This window comes from Rhododendron vialii, chromosome 5a (assembly GCF_030253575.1).
Source record: "Rhododendron vialii isolate Sample 1 chromosome 5a, ASM3025357v1".
Classification (NCBI taxonomy): domain Eukaryota; kingdom Viridiplantae; phylum Streptophyta; class Magnoliopsida; order Ericales; family Ericaceae; genus Rhododendron; species Rhododendron vialii.
The window spans coordinates 30421016-30444610 of NC_080561.1; the positions used below are offsets into that span (position 1 = coordinate 30421016).

At 39.8% G+C, this 23595-nt stretch overlaps 2 protein-coding genes across 7 annotated transcripts; both read right to left on the reverse strand.

Annotated features, from left to right (window-relative positions):
* Nucleotides 1-558: 558 nt before the first annotated feature.
* Nucleotides 559-12454, reverse strand: LOC131327419 (probable serine/threonine-protein kinase At1g54610). Of its 4 annotated transcripts, none has more exons than XM_058360569.1 (8): nucleotides 12121-12454; nucleotides 11174-11612; nucleotides 10805-11089; nucleotides 10371-10688; nucleotides 5636-5863; nucleotides 4076-4176; nucleotides 2394-2511; nucleotides 559-1419 (listed from the first exon to the last, which is right to left on the reverse strand). In XM_058360569.1, the coding sequence occupies exons 2-8, from the start codon at nucleotides 11567-11569 to the stop codon at nucleotides 1084-1086; spliced, it is 1782 nt and encodes a 593-aa protein (XP_058216552.1). In that variant the 5' UTR covers nucleotides 11570-11612; nucleotides 12121-12454; the 3' UTR covers nucleotides 559-1083. The 4 variants fall into 4 exon arrangements, with proteins under 4 accessions (XP_058216552.1, XP_058216551.1, XP_058216548.1 ...); XM_058360568.1 differs by having other exon boundaries at nucleotides 11174-11665; nucleotides 12121-12450; XM_058360565.1 differs by having other exon boundaries at nucleotides 559-1422; nucleotides 11174-11665; nucleotides 12121-12450.
* Nucleotides 12455-17472: 5018 nt separating this feature from the next.
* Nucleotides 17473-23595, reverse strand: LOC131327420 (probable nucleolar protein 5-2). Of its 3 annotated transcripts, none has more exons than XM_058360570.1 (9): nucleotides 23473-23595; nucleotides 23133-23236; nucleotides 22968-23009; nucleotides 22021-22200; nucleotides 21760-21924; nucleotides 19832-20032; nucleotides 18573-19070; nucleotides 18348-18482; nucleotides 17473-18047 (listed from the first exon to the last, which is right to left on the reverse strand). In XM_058360570.1, exons 2-9 carry the CDS (start codon nucleotides 23208-23210, stop codon nucleotides 17685-17687), a joined length of 1662 nt encoding a protein of 553 aa, XP_058216553.1. In that variant the 5' UTR covers nucleotides 23211-23236; nucleotides 23473-23595; the 3' UTR covers nucleotides 17473-17684. The 3 variants fall into 3 exon arrangements, with proteins under 3 accessions (XP_058216553.1, XP_058216554.1, XP_058216555.1); XM_058360571.1 differs by having other exon boundaries at nucleotides 23450-23533; XM_058360572.1 differs by lacking the exon at nucleotides 23473-23595 and adding an exon at nucleotides 23350-23365.

Sequence of the window (23595 nt, forward strand, 5' to 3'; positions counted from 1 at the left end):
GGGGGGGGGGGGGGGTGGTTGTTTTCAAGTTTAAAGATCTAAAATATTCCTTCCTATATTAGCTCCAGCAGAGGTTGCGTGTAGTTAGTCTCATAAAAATTTCAAATATTTAGTGCAAAATTTTTCGCACTCAGGTTAAATAACTACTCGAGGTCTTTAAATTAGAGTGAAAAACTTTAAAATCATATAGAAAAGAACTTTACCTTTCAATAATTTGAAAATTTAGTATTGCACCCATTTAAGCCGAAAGTAGAGTTGTAAAACAGCAAGAGTAACAAACATTCATACTTTTCTACCATGTATCGAAGATCAGACTCTTCCAATTCAACTCCAACGCTTTGAAGTACACAAGTGGAGGGAGATAGATAGAGAGAAGATAATAAAAAGAAGAGAGAATTTATTGGAAACCAAGAGGCCCTCACCAGCAGCTGATCATGGAGAATGGACCATAAAGCAGTATTGTAGCAACCATCAACAACACAAGTTATACAAATGCAACTAAGAGACCATATTTTAGGGATGCAATAAAATCCACTCATTTCCTCAACCTAACCCAAATAAAACAAAGAGCTTCTTAAAAATTGAAAAAGGCGTTCCCTTGAGAGATACTTCTGTCAAAGACAATTACAGATCTGAAGCCTACAGCAGAACTCGATCAAACTAATTACAATCAGACAAAGTAAAAAACCAACCATCCAACAACTGACCAAAGCACCAAGGTTGAGATCTTAAAAGTCTAATGCTGAACAGAAATAAAACAACAGAGTGTCGAGCTCTCAAACTTTTTATTAAAAAAACAGTTCGGAGTTCTAACTTTCAACACAAAGAGGAAGAAAAACAGTAGACATAACAAGGGAAGCCTCTCCCAACCCAACGAATAGAGGATGAGAAGAAAGATCTTTATGTGCGAATTGGAAAAAAATGAGAATGAAAAAATTTACCCTCCAACTCAAACACGAGGAAAATGCTGTTCTCGGCCGATTGAATCTGTTTGGGTCCAGTAGGTTTGCTGTTCTCCCAGAATTAAGTCGAAAAATAGGCCAGCGCCCCTGTATGTAACTCTTCAATATACGCAACAAAAATTCAAGCCACACTTCCTTTCCCTTTAGCCCGTGGATTGCTACTCTTTTCTCTTCTTCCCGTATATGATTTTGTCGTTTCTGGAGTATCAACTCCCGCATGCTTATTTCTCCTTGGAGCACCAACAGCCATAGTGTCATCGAAAGGACCTGACCAATTTGGAACCTGTTCTTTTGAGTATGTGAATAAGTTAGTGCTAAAGGGGATATCAGAAGGAACAAAGGCAGGGTCAATGTGATGTGAAGCGCCCAACGGGACACCGAGAGCTCCGTCCTGGTGAGGTGGAGGAAACTTCTCGCTCTTGCTTTTTGCATTTGCATGGCTGATTAGGCGCCGCCGCTGCTTTGGAGACAAATCAACAAAGAGAATCATGCTAAGGCTCGTTAGCGGGAAAAGGGAAAAAGAGAATCAGGCTTGTTCAGATGTCAGGCAAATCGGTCAATGTGAAAGAGCAAATAGACAAGTTTAGGCTCATTAAAAAATGAACAAGCTTGATCCCAGAATCGCCTTGAATGTCAAAAACATTTAAGCGTTTTGGTATCAAGTGTAGTGCATGGTTCAGTTTCTCCAGACAGGAAATCTGGAAAACCTCACAATCAGGAATTCGCAACCTCATTCATTAGCGAATAAAGTAGTTATATTAGTTGCTGGACTACAAAGTCATCAATGGGGGAACTTTGGTATTCTATGATGGCCCTGGAAATATGTCCCCAGTTGGTAAAGAATCTATAAGAACTGATGTATTCAGGGGCGAGTGGGCTCACTGACTTTTGAAAATAACACTTCTAGCCACAGGATATTTGGAGGTTTCTATAAGAACTGATGTATTCAGGGGCGAGTGGGCTCACTGACTTTTGAAAATAACACTTCTAGCCACAGGATATTTGGAGGTTTTCCAAAATTGTCCCTTCAGATATCATATATACGAATTTCCCTGGGACAACAAACACTTCATAAATTTTTCCTTCCTATTGATATTATTTTCTCCATTAACTCTTGTACTAATTGGGTATTCTCAGCTTCCATAGCTTAAATGCATATTTGTTCTTGACACCGGAAAAAACATTTATTCTATTTCTTCCAAGATGTTCTTGACCGTTGATTATTTTTCAATACTCTAAACAAATTACCGAAAAGTCAAAACAACAATCATCCTTCTCCAATGACTAGCTAGGTGATTTCAAAACCATCACATACTTCTTTCGTCAATGTAAAATCAATCTGGCTACCACAGGAATAATTTCAGCAAGTTTGCAATATTATGGTCATGTTTAACTAACATCAGTAATGGTCGAAGCAGTATATTGACGTACATCGAGATTAGATTGAAGCTCAGCATTGGCTTCTGGGGCAGGCATTGCTCGAACGGCCCGATCACGAGTGCGTGTTTTCTTAGCACCATCAGCCTGGGGTTTATTAGCAGCTCTAAGCCTGTATAGGTAGAATATCAATTCTTGTCAGAAGTAATGAAAGCATAAACTACCAGACTACTTGTACTCAGAGGGGGAATATCGACAATGAACAAAATGATAAATATATAGGAGACAACAATAAATGTGAAAAATATACACACACACACGTATGTGTACATGGAATGCATTAACATAATCAGGGACTTGGTAATATGCTAATGCCAATCAGAATAAAAATAAAGTTGCATATTCTTCATGCACGCGATCAGTATATCTCTAGCCAAACCCAGGCTTAAACCCTAATAATCTGCTAGAAACAATTATACATAATCAAACGCCAAATTATGAAGGAATAAAGGATCAAAGAGGGAACACGGTTATCTCAAAACAAAACATACGGACATGGAATAGTCATTAACACACTCATTTTCGATTCCACGGATCTCACTCTTTCATGATTATGTAACCTTTACAAGATGCAAAACATCAGTGATAAATATCAAAGATATCCCTCATTTTGATTCCATGTTGAGGAAATAAATAACAAATGTATCCCTATCTAACAACTTAAGCTCTTCTGGTACAACTGATCTACGACTGTATGAGAACTCTCGTTCCACGAGAGTTTTCGTTTCAAGTCTTGTCATCCCTTTACTCTGAATTTGTCCATTTAGTGAGAACTTGTATCCTTCTACCATGTTACACTTAGTTTGGTTGACTCTCCATGCGCAAGACAGGTTGCACACGAAGCGGGTTAATGTATACATGGCGTTAGCCTATGTCCTAAGAGTAAGCTTTTAGATGAATCGACTGTCAACAGACTCAACACTTTATTATACCATAGACAAAAGGAAAGGGAAAAAAGATTATACAAGAAGTTGGACTGACATGAAACTCTACAAATTCAGTTATTAATTGATTCAACTGACACATCTACTAGAAACATAATTGGAAGATAGGTGGGATGTGAATCGCTACTTTGTATTCGACTAAATTAATCACCTCACACACTAAAGGATATCGTAAATTGAATTCATAAAGATAAGATAGACTAAGGCCCCGTTCCGCTTTCTCCCCAAACCTTCTTTTTCAAAAAGAAGGCAATTTCAAATATAACAAAAATGAAAATTAATTTTTTAATTTTTTTTGCACCGTTTAAAAGATCTCAATGAGATCTATCAAACAAGATCCATATTGGTAGGAAAATTATTTACGTCAACACATGGTTTTTGACCTTGAAATTACTTTCTTTTTCCCAAAACCTTCTTTTTCTAAAAGTGGAACGCCACCTAAATTGATGAGCAAGGAAAGGAAAGGAGACGAGTGAACTATTAAACCGTAACAACACCCTTTATTTTTAACCAACTCAAGCAATTTGTAAATGGTTAACAAGAGATAGGTTCCTCGTACAACAAGGGTTAACCAGAGTAGATATAAACAGATGCCCACACATGCAAGTAAAACTCTTGGGGCTCTTGACCATGATAAGTAAGAAACACTTGCACCTATATGAAACAGTAGTAAATAAACTCTTGGGACAGCCATACTTCAAAACTTCATACATAAACTGAAAGAATTTCTACCTGCGAGCCTCGTCATCACGTCGTTTGGCATCCATCTCCTTGGTGGGAGGGTATTTCGGTAGACTAGAAGGAGTGCAAGCATGGGGCTCTGTTGTGAAAAACTACAGACAAACGTATAAATGAGAATAAAGCCATAAAGGGAGCATACGAAGACAGTCATCAAAAGGATACACATTACGATACAAACTCTAAACTACTTTCAGTAACATAAAACTTCATGGATAAAGTATGGCTGATTACGTAAAGGACCTTAAGGTATATCAAGAGAGAAAGTTATTGACATAATTAGAGTTACTTATCCTGACAACTAAAAAGACAATGGTTTTGTTCTTTGCGGGTAAGCAGAGGGAAGTATTAAAAGGCATCAATGCGCACGCAGCCCAAGTACAAGTTGACATTTAACTGCAAACCAAGTGTTCAATTGCAGTCCATCTAGCGGTCAAAGACAACATTTTCCTCGCCAATAGCTTATTCTTGCAGTTAACAACAGAACATCAAAGCAAGTACAACACCAAATGCCCTTGGATCCACATTCACTCATGTAAGGTATGATTTACCAATGAAAAACTCTGTTGAAATTCATGCTCGCAAAGTTGAAACACAAATCCTTGTGAAAGATAACACAAGTTAGAGGACAATACCGGCCAATCAAAAGTGATCGAAGTCCAATTGCCAACAGAAAATCTATAGGTTTGTGTTATAAGGCACCTAGATCTTGTAATACCAGATATTTCAGCATCAAAGTTTCAGTTCCCAGGAAGAAAAGAGATAACAGCGTCACAGGAGCACCAGAGAACCAAAAGTCTTGGTAAACATGTCTGTATGTATGACTTCCTTCACAATATGAGGGAATAAAAGGAGATCCGGTACACCCTCACAAATCAGAACAGAAGCATTTTTGTCTCCAAAATCATTTGGTCTAGAGGATTTAATTGAGAAAACCTACAGTATAATACTTTCATTCTGTTTTTCTCTATCCTAGTTTGCAAGTTTCATTTAGATGCTCAATCACTTATCGGGTAAGACTCCTGATTATTCAGTACCTATTGTAAAGCAATTGATTTATGTGTATTTCCTCTGTTATGGATTAACACTGCCACTCCTGATAGTGCTGCATATTTTTCCACAAATTGTTTAAAATTATACCCATGGCCACATAAATGAGTAGATAAATATATAATTTGCAGTAATAGAGAAATTCAGTTTCCGGAGTGCACAGATATTTGTCCAATCATTGCAAATGCAACATAAATTAAGTTACTTTCTTCATTTTCACATTTACTAGTCTGAGTAGTCTCAGTGATCTGGTACAAATCTTCCAAATGCTACTTTCCGCACATTGAATCTCAATTCTTTGGTTGCAGTATAATGTGCTTCCAAAATTGATGCATATTTTCATCAATTTCATAACATTTCAGCTACTTGTCATAAACTTGAAGAAAATAAAAATAAGCGACCAAACAAAGAACAGAAACATCAAGAAAGCCATTATGGAAGCCAAAAAGTGCCATGTCAAACAAGAAACATATACATAGTTGGGTAAGGAGAGAGGAGACTAACTTCGCTCTGTAATGCATCTGTCGCAGTTTTACGTTCAGCTGGATCAATGGCAATAAGAGTTTCAATTAAAGGCAGTGCTGATGGAGGGAAATGTTTGAATGTCTCTGAAACGCAGCGCTTATAAGGCTCCCGGGGCTTGAATAAAGTTGCATTTGGCAACTTTGATTTTTTCCAATATTCATCAGAAGGAGAACCACAAAGCTTGTAGATCTTATGCAATTGCTCTACCTTGGTGATGAAAAAAACCAATTGTTAATATAAGAACATCAAGAAACAATTTCACGTTTACAGCAATTTGAATGCTATTAGTAGTACTCCAAATAAAAAGTACGAGGCATATAAATGGTCTCAATCAACATCATATGACTTCAAGCATTTGTGTTGCAAGATCAAAATACTCGAAGAAAGCAAACAGGGACTCAGATAATGGCCAAGGCCAACCTCCACGAAAGCATGACTCAGCTACCGGAAAAAACCAATTCATTTCTCAGAATTTAGGCAGACGCAAAATAACTACCTAAGTTACAGACTCTTGTGCATCTAATGAAGTACAAATGTTCGAACACTCCACACATGGGTACCACCACTGCTACTACTATGACTACCACCACCGCTACCACTACTACCAACACGACTACAACCACAACTACCACTACTACTAACACTACTACTATATGTCGAGTCTTGATTTTCTTGATTAAAACTTGGCATATAGTTGTGGGCTTATTTCCTAGCTGCAGCAAGGCCTTTTTCTCAGATCAAGTACTCCAATAACTACAAGGCGTATCTCCTGCTGAGATGTCATTTGTTAGACCATTTCTAAAGTACTCCAATAACTACAAGGCTCAAGCAGGTTATTCGTCTTATGGTTAGTTCTTGTCAAGCTGCATTTATATCTGAAGATCTATCTCAGATCAAGTCCTTCTCAGGCAATAGTCAGGTATTATCACAGAAATTCTGTTTCTCCTAGATTAGGAAAATAGACATTATGAATGCCTCTGTCAACTGGCAGCTTATCCTAGATATTTTGGAAGCTTTACAGCTTCCCCAGAGTTTAGATATTGGATTTTTGTCTACCTTACTACCCCTAAAATACTCAATTCACTCCATGTGGGGCTTCAAGTGTACTTCCACGGTGCCAACGGTCTTAGGCAGTGGGGATAACCTATCCCACTACCTCTTTATTCTTGTCAGTTGTCATAGAATTCTTCCACAGGTTTTTTTAGCAGCATATAAACTCTGGTAATTTCTCTTATCATCCTAAAGGGAAGGATTTGGGCATTAACCACATGTTTTGCCGATGACTAGTTTATTTTTTGCTATCCAGATGATCAGTCTTTCCCAATTGTTTTTCTGCTCCCCTTGATTTCACAACTTCTCTTGGCTCCAACCAAGCAATGATAATAGCAGGATTTATACACCCGGCATTGATGCTCAATCCAAAGAGAGTCTGTGCACTATTCTGGGGTTTCAGCTGGGCTCTCTCTCTGTTAAGTACCTAGGTGTGCAGCGTGCCTCTCATCCACAAAGGCCAAAGCTTTCTATGAATTAACAAGACTGCCACAAAAATCAATGGATGGGCCAATAATTCTTATCATATGCAGGCAGGCTCCAGCTTCTAAAGGCTGGACCTTTTAGTAGCCAGGTTAAATGGACACTTGATGCAGGGCACCGTATGACTACAGAAACAATCGTGCAACAAGAAAACCACAAACGATAGAGAAACAGTCTCTAGACTCTTTTTATTCAATATTCATCAAAAACTCCCCGTGCCCTAATTCCAATGAATATAAATAGAAAAAGCCCTACGTACTAGAAATAAAGAAAAAGGAAACAAGAGAATTAAAAACTGATTCTTCTTGAACAAGAAAAACTAAAAGGAAACTAAATAAATTATAATTGGAAAACTGAATACTCTAGAACACTTATTCCTAAAATTAAAACTCCCTAACAAAATTACTAAAACATAAAATACAAAAAATTAAATAATGCTATTTATTAAATTATTTTTACTTCCCATTCTGCATCAACACTTCACTTCATTCTACCTCAGTCAGTCGGCCTCCACATTGTGAACCTCAGAAGTAAGGGTGTCTTGGTATTAGAAGAATTAAGGATGGTAAGGGAGCATCTTTCTTGAGACATACTTGATCTTCCTCTACTAAGCATCAATCGCCGGGTTAAATGGTGCTACAAATATCTCGTTAGGAATAAACTCTTCTGGACTCTTAAGACCCCTATATACTGTTCTGGGACCTGGAGGAAGCTTCTACAGCTCAGAATTGTTTCTAGACCAATAGCAGCATGATATTGGCAATGGTGCAAGCAATTATGTATGGTTTGATAACTGGTTGCCACAAGGTTCCCTATTTGATTTTTTTTGATAAGTACAAGGTTCCCTATTTGATCTATTTGGCAAAAGGATTGTGGATTTTTCAGGAGTTCCTATTGCTGCAAGGGTCTCTGCTTTTATATTGAATCAGAGGATTTGGCCCTTTCCCCATCCTCAGCCCCCTACCTTCTATCCTGGCTGTTCCAAGCAAGATAGTGTTCAGTGGATCGGCTCCCCTACCAATAAAAACAGTGCTGCAACCACCAGGGAATACATTAGAACTCATCTACCATTGTTCACTGGATCACCATCTATGGTTTCCTAATTGCATTCCAAGGCACTCTTTCATGTTTTGGATGGCCATCAAAGGAGGGTTAAGAACTAAAGATAAGCTCATGAACTGGGGTGTTCTATCCTCCCCTATCTCCTCTGTACGCCATCAAGAAAATGACGCTCTCTCACCTATTTTTCAGCTGCCCTTACTCTAGAGAAGGGTGGAAACAGGTGTGTGATTTGTGTGGGATTTCTAAAGGTAATCAGTCTTGGGATGCTAAAATCAACTGGCTCATCAGAAAATTCAGTTGGAAATCTGTTCACTCCATAGTTAGGAAAATTGCTTGGGAAGCCATCATCTATTCCATTTGGCTTGGGAGGAATTGCAGGGTTTTCCAAGGAATCCAAAGGCATCCTACAGCAGCTCTTCATAGGATCAGGTCTGCTGTTAGGATTAAAGGGTCCCAAGTAAAAAATGTAAATCCCCACCCCCTGGTCATGCTCTATGTCAGTCTTGGCAAATCCCTGTCAAATGTTCTTCTAATTCTTAGACAGCTGTGGAGGATAGAATTGTGTAATTGGATGTATGCCTTCCTTGTTTTTGGTTTGTTGTTCTTTCTATGAAATTCTCTCCTAAAAGAAGAAGATTTTCAAATCCAAGCAGTATGATCTATATGCTGTGATAAGGAACTCTAGGTTTATGTTAGTTTAACAAGCAAGGTCAAACTTCTGATGCCATCACTTCCTAAGAAAGATTTGAACTTGTACATGGTATCAGCATTTTATTTTTGCCTTCAACAAAATAAGCTCTTGTAAGGTAGCTCTGTCAGACAGCCTCCATGTATTTGGTCTATCATTGGTCTCAAGTTTCTTTCTACTTTCTGCGTGAACCTCATCTATAACCAAAAAGTGCTTCGTCAAATGATAGAGGAAATCGAAGCTAACAACTATCTCAAGGGACAATTGGTCGAATTAAATAGAACGCAAAGCCATAGTAGGACCCGATTTATTGTGAGTGGGATAGTTAGTGGTATAGTTTGAACTGTTACCATTGTAAAGGAATAGCATATTGATCAGAGGTGCATGTTTAAACACGCTAAATTTAAACATCCACATCAACTGCACTCGGCCCCTTATAAACCAGTTGTTCGGTTAAGCGGTACTAATGCTACTCCCAGAGGAAAGAAGCAGAATTGCGAGGTGGGAGTCCCAATTGGAATGTGGCATAAGGTGGGAGAAAGCTTACATAATCTTAATAAATACATAAAATGTGTGATAAACGTGTTTTCTCAGTTCTCAAATAAGATATCAGAAATAACAGAATTGCGGAAGTGCAAAATATTAGTAACTTGTCTTCAAAACTAGCAGTCAGGTGATAAGATTTGATTCCCAGCACTATTGCAGGTTCAACTCCTCCAGAGCCCAAAACACATGGCAAGTGTCTTTTAATCCCCAAGAAGTCGTCAATCCTAACATGAAAGCATACGGCTAATACACCTTTTTTGTTTTCATTTATATTCCAAGAGAAAGGAGTTGGAAACATTTTTTTCCACTTTTAAGTCTTGAATATGTTTAAATAGGCTAGAGACAATCACTGTGTTTGGTTGACAATTTTGGAGTGAAAATTTTGAGTTAAAATGTAAAAACATGTGATTGGATGCGAGATCTCAAAGCTGAGTGGGGACTTGAGTGGGTCCCCTTGACTCTCTCATCAGAAGGGAAAAAAAAAAACTCACTCCAATTACTCACGGGTTGCCCCAAGTTTCCAAAAGTCTGTTCAATTACTCACGGGTTGCCCCAAGTTTCCAAAAGTCTGTTTTGATCTCCCAACCTCACTTTTTTAAAGCAAACAACTTCAGACCAATTTCGGAGGAGAGAGAGAGTGAGAAGAGAGAGACGGAACCCCCTTGCTTTTCAAGGGACCCACTACTTTTTAGTTCCCTTGTTTTACAAAAAGTTTGCATTCAAAATTAACCTTCTGAAATAAAAGTTCAAAAAGATGAACCAAACACAGTGAATACTTCTACAACTATGAGAAAGATACTGAAAATAAAGCGAGAAATAGAGGAATAAAGTTCCAAATGATGAAAAGTATAAGTTCCATAATCAAATACAGAAGTGGGTTAATACCTCTGTACGACCAGGCATGATAGGCTTCCCAAACAACAATTCAGCTAAAATACAACCCGCACTCCACAGGTCTATGCCTGCACCGTAGTCGTTAGACCCAAGAAGAAGCTCCGGAGCTCGATACCAGAGTGTAACCACCCTGCTAGTTAGAGGGTGCTTGTGGCTAGGATCGACAATGGTGGCCAACCCAAAATCAGCTATCTTTAGTACTCCTCCATTGTCGATAAGAAGATTTGACCCTTTAATGTCACGATGGAGTACACCACGGTTGTGACAGTGCTCAAGCCCAGATAATAGCTGATGCATGTAACACTTAACCTGCAGTCATAAAGATGGTGAATAAAAACTAGCATACTTTCTTACTGTGGTATGTGCTTCCCACAAAATAACACAGACTATCATATCAGCTCAGAAAATGGAGAAAAAAGTCTAACCTGTGCTACGGTAAACTTGATTTCTGGGCTTGCTGCGAGTCCAGCCAAATCATGCTCCATGTACTCAAATACGAGATACAAACTACACGACATTCTCGAAGTGACCAAACCCTCCAATTTTATAACATTGGGATGATCAAGTCGCCGCAAAATAATAATCTCCCTGGACATAAATCTCACACTTTCTGGTTCCAAATTATCAAAGCGTACCTTCTTTAAGGCAACAATTTTCCCGGTCACAGTATCTCTTGCTTTGTAGACATTGCTATATGTTCCTGACCCAATCTAATACAAATACACAGGAAACAAATAAATAAAACCATACTATGGGACTGAATGAAAGATGAATGGTAAAGGCAATTTACCCACCTTGTCAATCTTCTCAAAAGTGTCTGCACGTCGAGGAAGCCAACCGTCGATTGCTTCGCCAACATGCGCAGAAAGCCAAGACGGCCATCCTGCTGCAACTTGCTCCCCGTGTTTATGCTTCGGGGGATTACTCAGCCTAGGGTTTGGTTTCGATCTCCTCCTCTCACCGTGCGACCGCCGGTCCCCATCGACCTTCTCTTCCTTCCGTGTCACGCCATTACTAACCCCCTCGCCATTCTCCTTACCAAGCCCCCCACTATCCCCAACCCGTACAGTCCCGCTAGATTCAACCTTCGAATTCTTGGAGCTCTTTCTACTCTCACCCTCCCTCTTCTCTTCCTCCTTAACCTCGTTCACTCTGCCCGACGACACCTCTCGACCAAAAACACACCCCATTTGTCAAATCCTCACTTCATCTCTCAACATATCCATCGATACTCTACACTCATCAATTAGTCAATACAAGTCAACCCACTCGCAAATATAAGAAGCCTGAACAAGAAGAACACATAAATACAAACTCCATCAACATACTCATCACCACTCTATAGTGATGTACATCAACCAGAGTTCTAAAAGATGCTAGGCGTTAGTCCGGAGGACGAGTCGCACCGAGCGCCTAGCACCTCGCAGACAACTAGTCGGCCACCTAGGCCGATTTCAATCTAGGCTAGGCGCCAATTAGTCAGCCGCCTCGGCAACTGACATCAACCCTCTTACAACTATAACAAGTTGCAAGAGAACACTAGATTGCTAAAAGCTACCTCACCACCAGTTAACCTTTTTTTTTCAAGTGATCAATTTATCATCAAGCTGAAGCAACCACTCTTAACGGTCCAGCTTCATTTTGATACGCGTGTAAAGCGAACTAAAAACCCTAAATGAGGAATCGAAGATTCAAGCGAACAGAATCGAGAGATTTAAGAGTGAGAGAGAGAGTTACGTACTCGATTGAATCTGGTGGAGGACAACGGTGAAGTCAGAGAGAGAAGCTTGAATCCCTGCGCCTCTCTCTCTCTCTCTCTTCTCTCTCTCTCACTCTAGGTATATATGCTCGTAATATATTATCTAATCTCTCTCTCTCTCTCTCTCTGCTTTGTCTGCGCTGTCTTTAGCGTTGGGACAAGAACTGTGAAGAGGAAGAGATCTCGAGTGTGTGTATATATACAGATACAGATGTGTGCTACGTATAGGAGCAGATGTGCAGTGGGCGATCGCAGCAAGTCAAACCTCTACTGTGGGAGGGAGGGAGCTCTCAACCATTTTTCCTTTTCCTTTTCTCATTTGGTTTAATAATTGGAGTATTCCATTAAAGAGATGTTTGCTTTTCTTTTTTTTAGGAATTGGATTGAGATTTGTTGTCCAACTCCTCCAACAGTTTATTATCCTTTTCTTTTTTTTTCTTTTTTTTTTGCATTATTAAATTTTCAATGCTTACCGATGTTACTTATACGTGGTACGAATTTAGAAGGGTGTGTTTGAAATTATCCGATGCGGTAAATCCTTAATTTTTATATTTCGAAGCTCGAGTCCATCGGACTTTTTCTTTTTGCCTTCTTCAGAACCACTACCATTTGAATTTTTCGAAATGTTTTTGAAATTTTATTCTGTGCACGTCAAAAAAAACATAGGAAAAAAAATCAAAAGGGAACTTAATTTTTTTTATCTTCATTTTAACTGTACTAAATAGTCCTTGAGATTTTTTAATTGGTCAGAATAAATTACATTTGCTCCGTTAAATTTCTCACGTAATTATCATTCCAAATTTGCCACTGTAATATAAGAATTTTTTTTCCTTCTAATGCTCAATTTTAAAGGGTTGCAACAACTTGTACAATATAAGCACAAAAAATGAGACGAGAAAATAAAATATTTTGGGAGACACCAATTTTTTCCCATGTATAATAGATACCATTTTCTATGATTACTTTGCATGTTGTAATTGGTTCAGCCCGATTTTGATAAAACCAAAACCGAACGGGAAATTTATAACGGAAACCGTAGGGGATGGGTTCGGTTCGATATTTTTTCGAATCCAATGGTTAATCTTTTTAATAACCATACAGATTTGCCTAAGAGGTGGAAATCCTGGGGTATTTAATATTCAAAAATGCTGGGGAGGAATGAGATTAATAGACGAATTAACGAAGGGGTTAAGTGGAGGATCCGAACTGGTGAGAGAATCAAGACTTAAGAGTAGAAAATAATTATTGGCAGGAAATCTTCACCCCGACTAGAGTAAAGAATCAAGTGCGACCTCTCTCTAGAGTGTTTCTCTCTCTAGAATTGCCCTTTGGAATCTCTCTCGAATCATCCTCTCAAATGTGGGAGAATGTCCTATTTATAGGTAGCTCGACCTCTCTTTTAGGGCCGAGTGGACCAACAAATTCTAGACACGTGTCGCATAAGTCAAGCGTGAATATTTCTTCCCTACTGTTTGGTCGCGGCCCTCACGACACCCGCAAGTGCTACTCCACAAGCACCTCTCTGCAGCGGTCCCTTGTTCTTTAGACACCAAGCCACTAGATCTCTAGTAGTCTTGAATGACGGTATGGTCAAGGTCTACCTCAATCTTGCCGTTGCCACTATTGAGCAAGGTTAAGACTTGAATCTGCCTTGCCATTACCATGCAAGCGGCATGGTTATGACTCGTTTCTTGGTCGTACCAATACCGCGACCAAGCCTCTAATGACTTCTCCTTGGGTCCCGCCAAGTCGACAAGAACGAAACTCATTGTTTGGGCCAAATCATGTTTAGGGGGTGACATCTCTCTTTATCGCGCCTCTATCTTTGGGGAATTGCAATCGTCCCCTATTGGTGTCTCTTACCCAAACTCGGGTGATGCCGGTCGCGACGTCACCGCGACCATCTTGGTTTTCACTATATGATCTGAGAAGGGCACGCTTCCCTTCTTCTCAATAATCTGTTCTTCCCAAGTACTTCAGGATGAAGCTGGGTTTCACATTCTTGGACCAAAAGATCAAAGTCAGGGCCTGAGAGCTCAAGAAACCGAGAAAGTATTGATTTATGAAATAAAAAGTGGCAGTAATTGATCCTTGGATTTTTCTAAGAGTGAATATACCTTCGCATGATCTCTAAGTGCATGGTAAAGCTGCGTTTCAAACCATTTCTTCCAGAGAAAAACGTGTAGTTTTGTGTTTTACACTAAAAGTGGGGGGTCAAGATTTTGATATAATTGGAACCTTGATTTTCCTGGCAATGCCATTGGATTTAACTGGGGCTACTTCCTTATTTTTATTAAATAAATTAAAGTAAAGAAAATTCAAATAGTATAGTCGTGGCCTATTGGAAGTGGAAGCTGAGGCACATGGCCTAGGGCCTGTGGCATGGGTGGGTCGCAGTTTGGACCCACTGCGTGAGTCTCACGGTTGGAGGACCCGAGGTCAGGCCATGTCCCGCAGTTAGAGGACCTGCGGCCTGGCCATGGCTCGCGGTTGGAGGCCTGTGTCTTGGATTGTCATGTCTTCGGCTATGTTAGAGGTACGTCCCAAGATTTGGGGCTCAAGCCTAGCTCCCGCAGTTGAGGTGCAGCAGCTCAGGCCATGTTTGGCCTAGCTCTTCTTGCCTTGGCCCCGCCGTTCTAGCTCGCGGCCTTGCTCACTCTTTGGGGCGTACTCGGCTAGCCTTGGCTTGGCCACGAGGTTGGGCGTGCCACACGGCTCAGTGTGTTCGGCCAGCCATGGGCTTGGCCACGCGGTTGCTTTGCCTTGGACCATGCTCGGGTCCCAGGATTCTTGGTTAGCGGCTTGATTGGCCAAGTGCTGGAACGACAAAGGCCTTGCTCAGCCAAGTGCTTGCGCGGACAAAGCATTGCCTGGCCAAGTGACCGCAATGGCTACCCACACAACCAAGGCTCCATTTGGCCAAGGCCTTACTCGGCCAAATCTATACGTGGCCAAGGCTTCAATCGGCTAAGGCCTCACTCGGCCAAAGCCTTACTTGGCCACTGCAAGACCCGTGGTTGGGCCCACAATGATGCCTCGCGGTTGGTTTTGGGCCCACGATTCGGTGGGTCCTTGGTTGATCATTTGTCCATGTGTCGATTCAGGAAGCGCGCCATGTGTTCGGGTATTTTTTACCCCCAACACAGATCCGAACCTATATTGACATTGAAGTTTAACCATTGAATTCAAACATCCTAAAACCACGAGCCACTACCCCAAATGGCTCACAATCACACACACACACATTATTAACTAGGTAGTAATTACCAATCGAAGCAAATTGAAGAATTTTAATCTAAGAGGACGCAATTAAGGAATTTAAAGTAAAACAATTGTTTGTTGTTTTTGCTAAGTTCAAGGAGTTGCAACCCCTTGAGGAGAGTCATAGCATGTTTAACCAATGAGCTAGTACTACTCATTGAAGGAGTCAAGCTTACTGGGGCGTATTTTTCTGAATAACCCCTACACATGGGAGAGTAGTCCATCACCACATCTCACTAAGGTGCAAGCTAGACAAATGACACCCAATACACAGCAACTTGTTCACGAGAAGTACTACCTGCAAGCAGAATTTGAACTCGCGACCGTGTGCTGGGGAGGTTTCACCTTCACACCACTTTCCATCTTCCCAACCACTTCCGTTGTCGTCGTCATTAATTATACGTGGTAGGTGTTATTGATGAAACCATTTCATTTACTATATAGGGTTGAAGAAGCTAGCAGCACATAAACTCAAATGTCATGCATGCTCCTTATAACCTACACACTGCACCTTTTAAGAGCAAAAATGTCATGGTCCATATAACCTACACACAGTTATACAAGTAGGATATCAAGGCCTTGTGTCAAGTGATGTCGGGGATTTTACACTCGGTTAATCACGAATGGGGGAAGAGGGAAAAGAAAATTAACTTGATGTTTTAGAAATGTGAGGAGATGTCTGTGATTTGATTTTTCACCAAATGTCAGAGTGTCAGGTTGATACGTGACCAAGAATTGCTACTTTGAGATTCACCCAGGGAGAAACCAAACTTGTCAAGTTAGTTGTCTCATTTCTCTCTCCAGTGGTGATCTGAGTTTGAGTCTCACGGGGAGCAGGTTTGGGGTTTAGGGCTATGGATAGCCTCTAAACCCCCCGTTGACTAACAAACTAACATCTCGCTAACCCCCACTGATGTATACCGTATGACAAAAAAAAAAAAAAAGAAGAAGAAGCTTCACCCAGGGATGAATATTCCGAGTCGTGAAGCAGTCGCGAAGAGCACAAAGAATCATGGATTCTTGATGCATGGGGTAGTGGCATCTACTGGAATACTGAACACACTTTGTAATTACTTGCCAGAATTCGAATACTAATAATATATTGGAGTAACGGTACCCGTAGATAAGGCTCCGTTTGTTTCAATGTAAAATGTTTTTTTTTAAAACAAACTTCAAACTTTTATTTTCTGGTATTTGGTTGACACTTGAAAATATTTTCAAAAATTGACAAAATAATGTAGAGAGAGAAAGGGGGGGCTTAAACGGTGAAAAGATATGAAAATATTGGAATTGAACGTGGGTCAAGACTGACGATTGAGAAAACTGTGCAGCGAGAATTGCAGTAGAGGGCAGCGGGTTCATTTTAGAAAATAACTTACGAAAAATTAAAGGGTAAGTCATTTTCATCCAATTAATGAAAAATATTTTACATGTAAAATGTTTTCCTCATTTTTTACACAACCAAACACCGGAAAATAGGTTAAAACATTTTACAGAAAAATATTTTACTCCCAAACAAACGGAGCCTAAAAGTAGCAGTAATTGTAGCAGCAGATAGGAGTAGAAGTATTTTTACCGGAGGAGTAGTTCACAAGTAACCTAACTTGATCACCTGTGACTTCTGTTCTTATTGCAAAGTTAGGGTTATAGCATTTATCACAAGTTTGATCGGTCAGTCTTCGCACTTGTTTTACATTTTTCGAAAAACTCTGATGTGTCCGACGTGGTTCCCGCAAGATAAACGCGGAGCTCGTGAATATTGAACAATTTTGGACACATGTAATGTATCTGAATCTGTGCACTTCGGTGTGTGTCCTCAACATTTTTGTAACCAAGTCAAAGAACGAGCATCACAAGTTGATTACACATGTGGCTTGTTCAATCATGTAAGGATTGACTGATAACACTTTACCATTTTACCCCAACAACTGAAATTAAGTCGCACAACAATAATGCATCATAGATATTATTTCAAGCATGACTGCACGATTATTGCTTTCTGCAAGGACCTACGAGCTCAACCGTATATGTCTACGGTCCAAAATCTAAATGAAACATCTATTTCGCATAAAGAAAGAAAACATAATTCTAATTGAAGTGCCCACCCTCTGGCACAACATCTCCAACAAATTGAAAAATACATTAGTAGTATCTTAAATATCCAGGGAAACAAGGAGAGAAAAACAGAAGCCGCTGATTTTACAAAACAAAACACTTACCCGCTGCATAAATGTTCAAAATTCCTACGTTTGCCATTCGTACATAAAACATGCAACCTCAACTTATCAATCTTCACTTTTCTTTTTCTTCTTCTTCTTCTCCTTCTTGCTCGGAGTTTCTGTTTCTTCTTCCTCGGCCTCGGCGTGTTTCCTCTTCTTTTTCTTCTTTTCTTCTGCAGCGTTTTCGCCATCGTCTTTGGCTGCATGTTTCTTCTTTTTCTTCTTCTCCTTTGTCCCTACCTCCTCGCTTTCTGGCTCTGCAACAACCTCCTCCTCCTTGGAAGCAGCAGCGGTCGTCTTCTTCTTTTTCTTCTTTTCTTTCTTCTCTCCATTCACAGAAGCCGCCTTGCCTGCTTCCTCCATTTCTTCCTCTTTCTCAGCAGCTGATTCTGCCCTCCCAAGTGTAGAATCAGCTGAAGGATTATAGACCTGCAAGAAACAGAATAGTCAACACCATACAGACCGAATGGACAAAATAGAAATGGTATTGTAACAAAATCCCTTTGTTGTTGCACCCATTTTTCAATATTTTTAGCATAATTTACGATATTAACTTTTCAATTGTTAGAATTTAAAATATTGTCCTTCCATGTGTGAACAAGAAACAAATGAAAAGGCAATGTTGTAAATTCATGATATGGAAGTGCACCAAAAAAAGGGGTGCTGATACAAAAAAATCTGAAATTCAGTACCCAATCCAAAAAAAGTGAAAAGTGATAATTTTCATACCTTGGCGGTGGTTATCATAGCACCTGCCCCCTTCTTGCGGTCCTTGTCATAGAATTCTATCTTAGGTTTGCCTTTAGCTGACCCCGCAGAACGACTCAGATCTCTGCCTTCCAGGTTTCTTAATCGTGCTTCAAGCTAACAAAAAAGAAAAGCAAAATAAGAACAGAATTGTAGGAGGAACAAGCAAGAAAAAACCACCAGCATCAAAATTACGGTTCATAGTACCTTCACTCGATTCTCCAATCCCATAGAATTATCTTGGCCATCTCCTAGGGCATCATATCGAATAGCCAATGCGGATTTGGCAGCAAGTGATCGTGAAATTTTCCCCTTATGCTTTGGTGCCGCCTGACCAATTAAAGATGCATGGTATATAAGCCCGTATTTAGGAGTTGCGTGTTTTGTCTTCAAGGCTCTGAAAAGGGCCTTTTCTGCCCCTAGAATCTGAACTGTACTTCCAGGCTGCTTTGCAAGATTTAACAAGCTGCCCCCATGGGCAATGAGGCGGGCCCCGACAAGTTCTCCAACAAGAGCCGTGAGATTTGGAGCAATGGTGTTCATCCTGTTCTTCAAATAGTCATACAGTTGAGCTCTATACTCTGCAAGAGACAGAACTTGGTCGCACAAGTCTTTGATATTCATCAAATCAAGGTCACTGACTTCAGTTCCCATGGAAATCACGGCAGCCTCTTTCAGTTCTATTTCAACCTCTTCCGTCAATATCTGCAAATAGACGACATAACCATCATCAGCTATTGACAGCTTCGTCCTCAAGACCAGCACTTTGAGCGATGTCTTGTGGCGGAATAAAACAGATTTTCATGTGAACTGGGATTTTGAATCAGTTTCTTGGAACATTGTTAAGAATCAACCTCTTTAAATAAATAAAAATAGCCCAAGTAGTTGGGTGCTTGTTCCATGCTAATCTAATCTAGGATTCAATATCATCTCCTTTCACCTTGAATAGCATATTACATTGATATCGGATCAGGAAAAAAACAAAAAAAAGCATATAAAATTGATACTCTTCCATGTAACGTGTACGCAGAAAAAGGATACAGCACTTATTGTTCTCGTTGTCTCCTTCAAGGTAAGATTTTTGAGAGTTCACAATCATCTTTCAATTTTTCCTTAAGAAATGGGTTCTTTCTAGGGGAAAAAACTCGAAAACCAAGTATTGAAAACCAGTCAAAAAAACAAGTTTCCAAAAATTATTCTGCTAAATCATCTCTGAAAAGGCACTTACAGTTTCTTTACCCTATATCCAAAACTCACTTGGATCATGTCAAAGCCATTATACACAAAGACCAAGATGTCCAAGCCCCCAAAATTGGAAGACATTACCGCACCATTCTCAAATAATGTTTGTTCACTAAAGCAAGCCAGCCTAATAATCAATCGGTTAGGCGCATATACAGCTACCAGATACCATATTATGGATTTTGGGATGCAAATGTCTGCTGCTAAATGATTTGCAGCATTACCTCGGAGAAATCAAGCTTTGCAGCATTTGAACGGTATCCCATCAACTTTACTGCCTTGGCATAAACTATGTTATCTTGTACGATCTTTGCAAGCTCTGGGAAATGCCAACCATACCATTCTCGAACCCTCATTGCATAGGTGTTAAGTTCTTTATCAAGATCATCTAACAAGCCGATGGCTTGAATGATCATTGTATCCACCTAGATAGGACAATGAAAAGTCAAGTAAAAGCACCGTCATACTGAAATCAACAGAAACACAGAAATAGCAAAACATACAATTAAAAAAAAAAAAAAGTTAAGAGGGGCAGAATTGTCTGCTTGACATTTGCCCTCGCTTCTGAATTAATAACCAGAATAAGAAAACAGACCACAGTGATAAATAAAAACAGTAACTTCCCAATTTGTAATGGTTAATTGCCTCAAGAAGCAAAGGCTAATGAAGGAAAGAGATTGCGTGCCATTCAATTGCATGGGGATATGATTCTCCTCCAAGATGTGCGATTAAGATGGATTGGTCATTCTTATTTGAGGTTATGGCAGCTATGGCTTTTCGCCCTCTGTTCTTAAGCTGGATAAGGACCTTTGTCTCTTCTGCCAGATTCTCAGGCGTGGTGAATGGAGAGCTTAAAAGCTTTTTCAAGGGAGAAAAAGGCCTTAGGCAGGGATACCCTATACATCCATATCTGTTCCAAATGGTTGTGTAGGGTGTTTTTTCAATTCTCAGACAAAAAAAATTTGTAAATGGGGATTCCACTTATCACCCATAGTGCCAAACATCACAAACCAGTCATCTTACTTTTGATGATCTTTTTATTGTAAAGGAGGCTTTACAGGATTTTCAGTCAGCCTTTGGGCTGCAGCCAAAGCTACAAAAGAGTTCTATGTTCTATTCAGGGTCAGTGACTCAGTGCTGACTTACATAAACAGTTTTGAGTCAGTTTTTTCTACCCAATTGGTGTGCTTCCAGTGAGATATCTAGGTGTGCCTCTCATGTCCTCAAAGTTGTCTTATTAGATTATGTGCAATTGAATGATAGAACTACTCCAAGGATCAAGAACGGGAAAACTCAACACTTTTCTTTTGGTCAGCGTATTCAGTCTTTATTATTAGATTGTGTGCAGTTTATTGCTGCTCCATCTTCATTTACATCAGAAAATTCTGAAAGAGATTGAAATGTTGCTAAGAGCTTTCTTATGGACTGTTGTGGTCCATAAGTATTGGTGGAAAAGATAAATGGAACTTGGTACGTATCGCAAACAATGGAAATAAGTTTAAGTTACAAGTAAAAAATAAAAACCTGTGGCCCATGAATAAACCTCAAATTTCCACCTCGACCATATGGAAGGTGTTTGGATAAAGGGAATTGGGGAATCCTCTTATCAAAGTATGTGGTAGGAAATGGTAATAATGGTACTTTCCTTTGGCTCGATAACTGGCAATCAGGCTCCACTTGGCCGTCTCTATAAAACTTTTGTGAACCCGAGGTAAGATCCCAGGGCTCCTCCTCATTAGCCAAAGTTAATGGCAGCCGGAGTTGGCCTAGGACTAGGAACAGGACCATAAGACATGTCATGTCTGCTACTCCCAATACAATTAAGCGAAATGATCAAATGGAGGATGGAGATATTTGGGACCCCTCCCCCAACTGAAAGAATCACACATTTAATAGGAGCCATCTTCTCACCCAAACCAAATGATGCAGTTCCCACTTCACTACCAAAAACATATTAGAACTGCACTACGCTGTTACATTTTGAAAGGCTGTAACAACTGACCATGAATATGCTCCAACGAAATTATGCAGGGAAGATACAAAATTACTAACAATCCAAGTTTCATAACAAAGAGATCACCATTCACCTCTAGCAACTATAAACGGCAGTATGCCAATTTACCAACCAAAAGAGAAATACCAACGAACTCACCTTATCAGGACTAAATTTTAACTTATATCGAGATAGGCTGTGAGATAAACCCAAGCTCATTGGAGCCAAATCCTGAGAAGCGAGGCCAGCTATGAGTTCCGTCAGTTGGCTTCTTACCCCTCTCATCAGTTCCATGACAGTATTGTTGTGAACACATTCAATTTGCTGCAAGACATAAATTGTTCCAACTTAGATGGAATTGAAGAATGAGAATAACTAGTGGAATTGCATCTAATAATCTTTAAATGAGTAGTAGGTCACCAGCTTCTCCTTAATGGCATTTCCAAGTTTAGAATCAGCAACAGCTAATGTTTCACCATCACAATGAGCACGTAAAAACTTGCGCAGACCTTTGCTAGGCTTGCTATCAATCAACAAGGTGGCTGCCGACAAGGCTTCAGATGTGTTCTCAAACTTGGAGAAAGCTTTTAGCTTCACAACCTGAAAGTTGATATCCAATCAAAGCAAGAGTCAGACACATGATTTCAAGACAAATTAAGGAACTTGCATCAACAAGAAGGCAAGCCATAGAAGGAACCAGGGGAATCCTGAGATAATTTGTTATATGCACCCAGAGTCCAAAGTTCATGGAACATTGTCCATTTCTACACCCGCAAAGGCGCAAACACACAAAAGAAATGCAATTTCAAAATATGACAATATTTTTTGAATTGAAGTGACAAACAAATGCATGCCTGCCAACTTATCACACAAAAAAGATATACATACTAGTACAATATAAATAGCATAGACATCACTGAAAGGACTAAACGTACAAAAACTAAGAGCTGCTTTGACTCATCCGATCCCAGGCAAACCAAGTTCCCTATTTCAATGAACCTATTATTACTTACCAAAAATATTACTTTTAGCTTTCCCTTCAAAGTAACAACTAACAACTTCAAACCCCGATGCAATACATACTCTTTCGGAATCCTAGACCTGAACCAGAGTCCTTTTCATTCACAAAGTACCAGCTTTTCAATGTTCAATACAAACTTAACTGCTCAAGTTAACTGAACTAATCGACTTTTTTCCTGTCTTCCTTTCCTTTCCAATTAGTGGTTTTTCGTTTTGGTTTCTTTGTTTTTTCGATACATGCATAGCATAATATTAACATCACCCAATACTACATCAGATCCTCTATACTTATTACACAACATATATGACATGGATAAGCATGAATACTTAAGGGGCTAAGAAATGACCTGTCTAGCAGAATCAGCCGAAGAAAACTCCTTCGCCAAGTCCTGCAACACAAACAATAACAATTAGCTCACGACACATACCCCATTATTAATGCATAACATTCATACATGATGATGTGCACATATATGAATGTTGTGTGTTTTAACATAAGCAGCAAAGTTTACCTCAACTTTGGAGAGTTTCCCTTCGTCCAAAACCTTGAAAATGGCAAAGCCCGCCGGGGTTTCGAACAACAGAAGCATCGTTTTAAAGCCCACCAAAAACACCCCTGAAACAAAACATCGCACGGTTATCTTCTAGGTCACTCGGTTAAGTAGCAAATTCATTGATACCGAAAATCAAAATGGTTGAAGTCTTTTTTTCAAAAGTTACAATCTTTACATAGACTTCGTTAAACTAAACGATCGGAATAAACGCAGACAAGCTTCAAAATTTCTCTGAACACACACACACACACACAGTGGATGAGAAGAAGACTAACCGAAAAACCCCTAGAATGCTCACCGCTACTCTGCTACGTTGGATGGAGAGAGAGAGAGAGAGAGAGAGTAGGGTTTGGGGATGTTCTAGGGTTTTAGTGTTGGCTGATTATAAGGAGGGGGATGCAGGAGGCTGCAATTTGGGCCC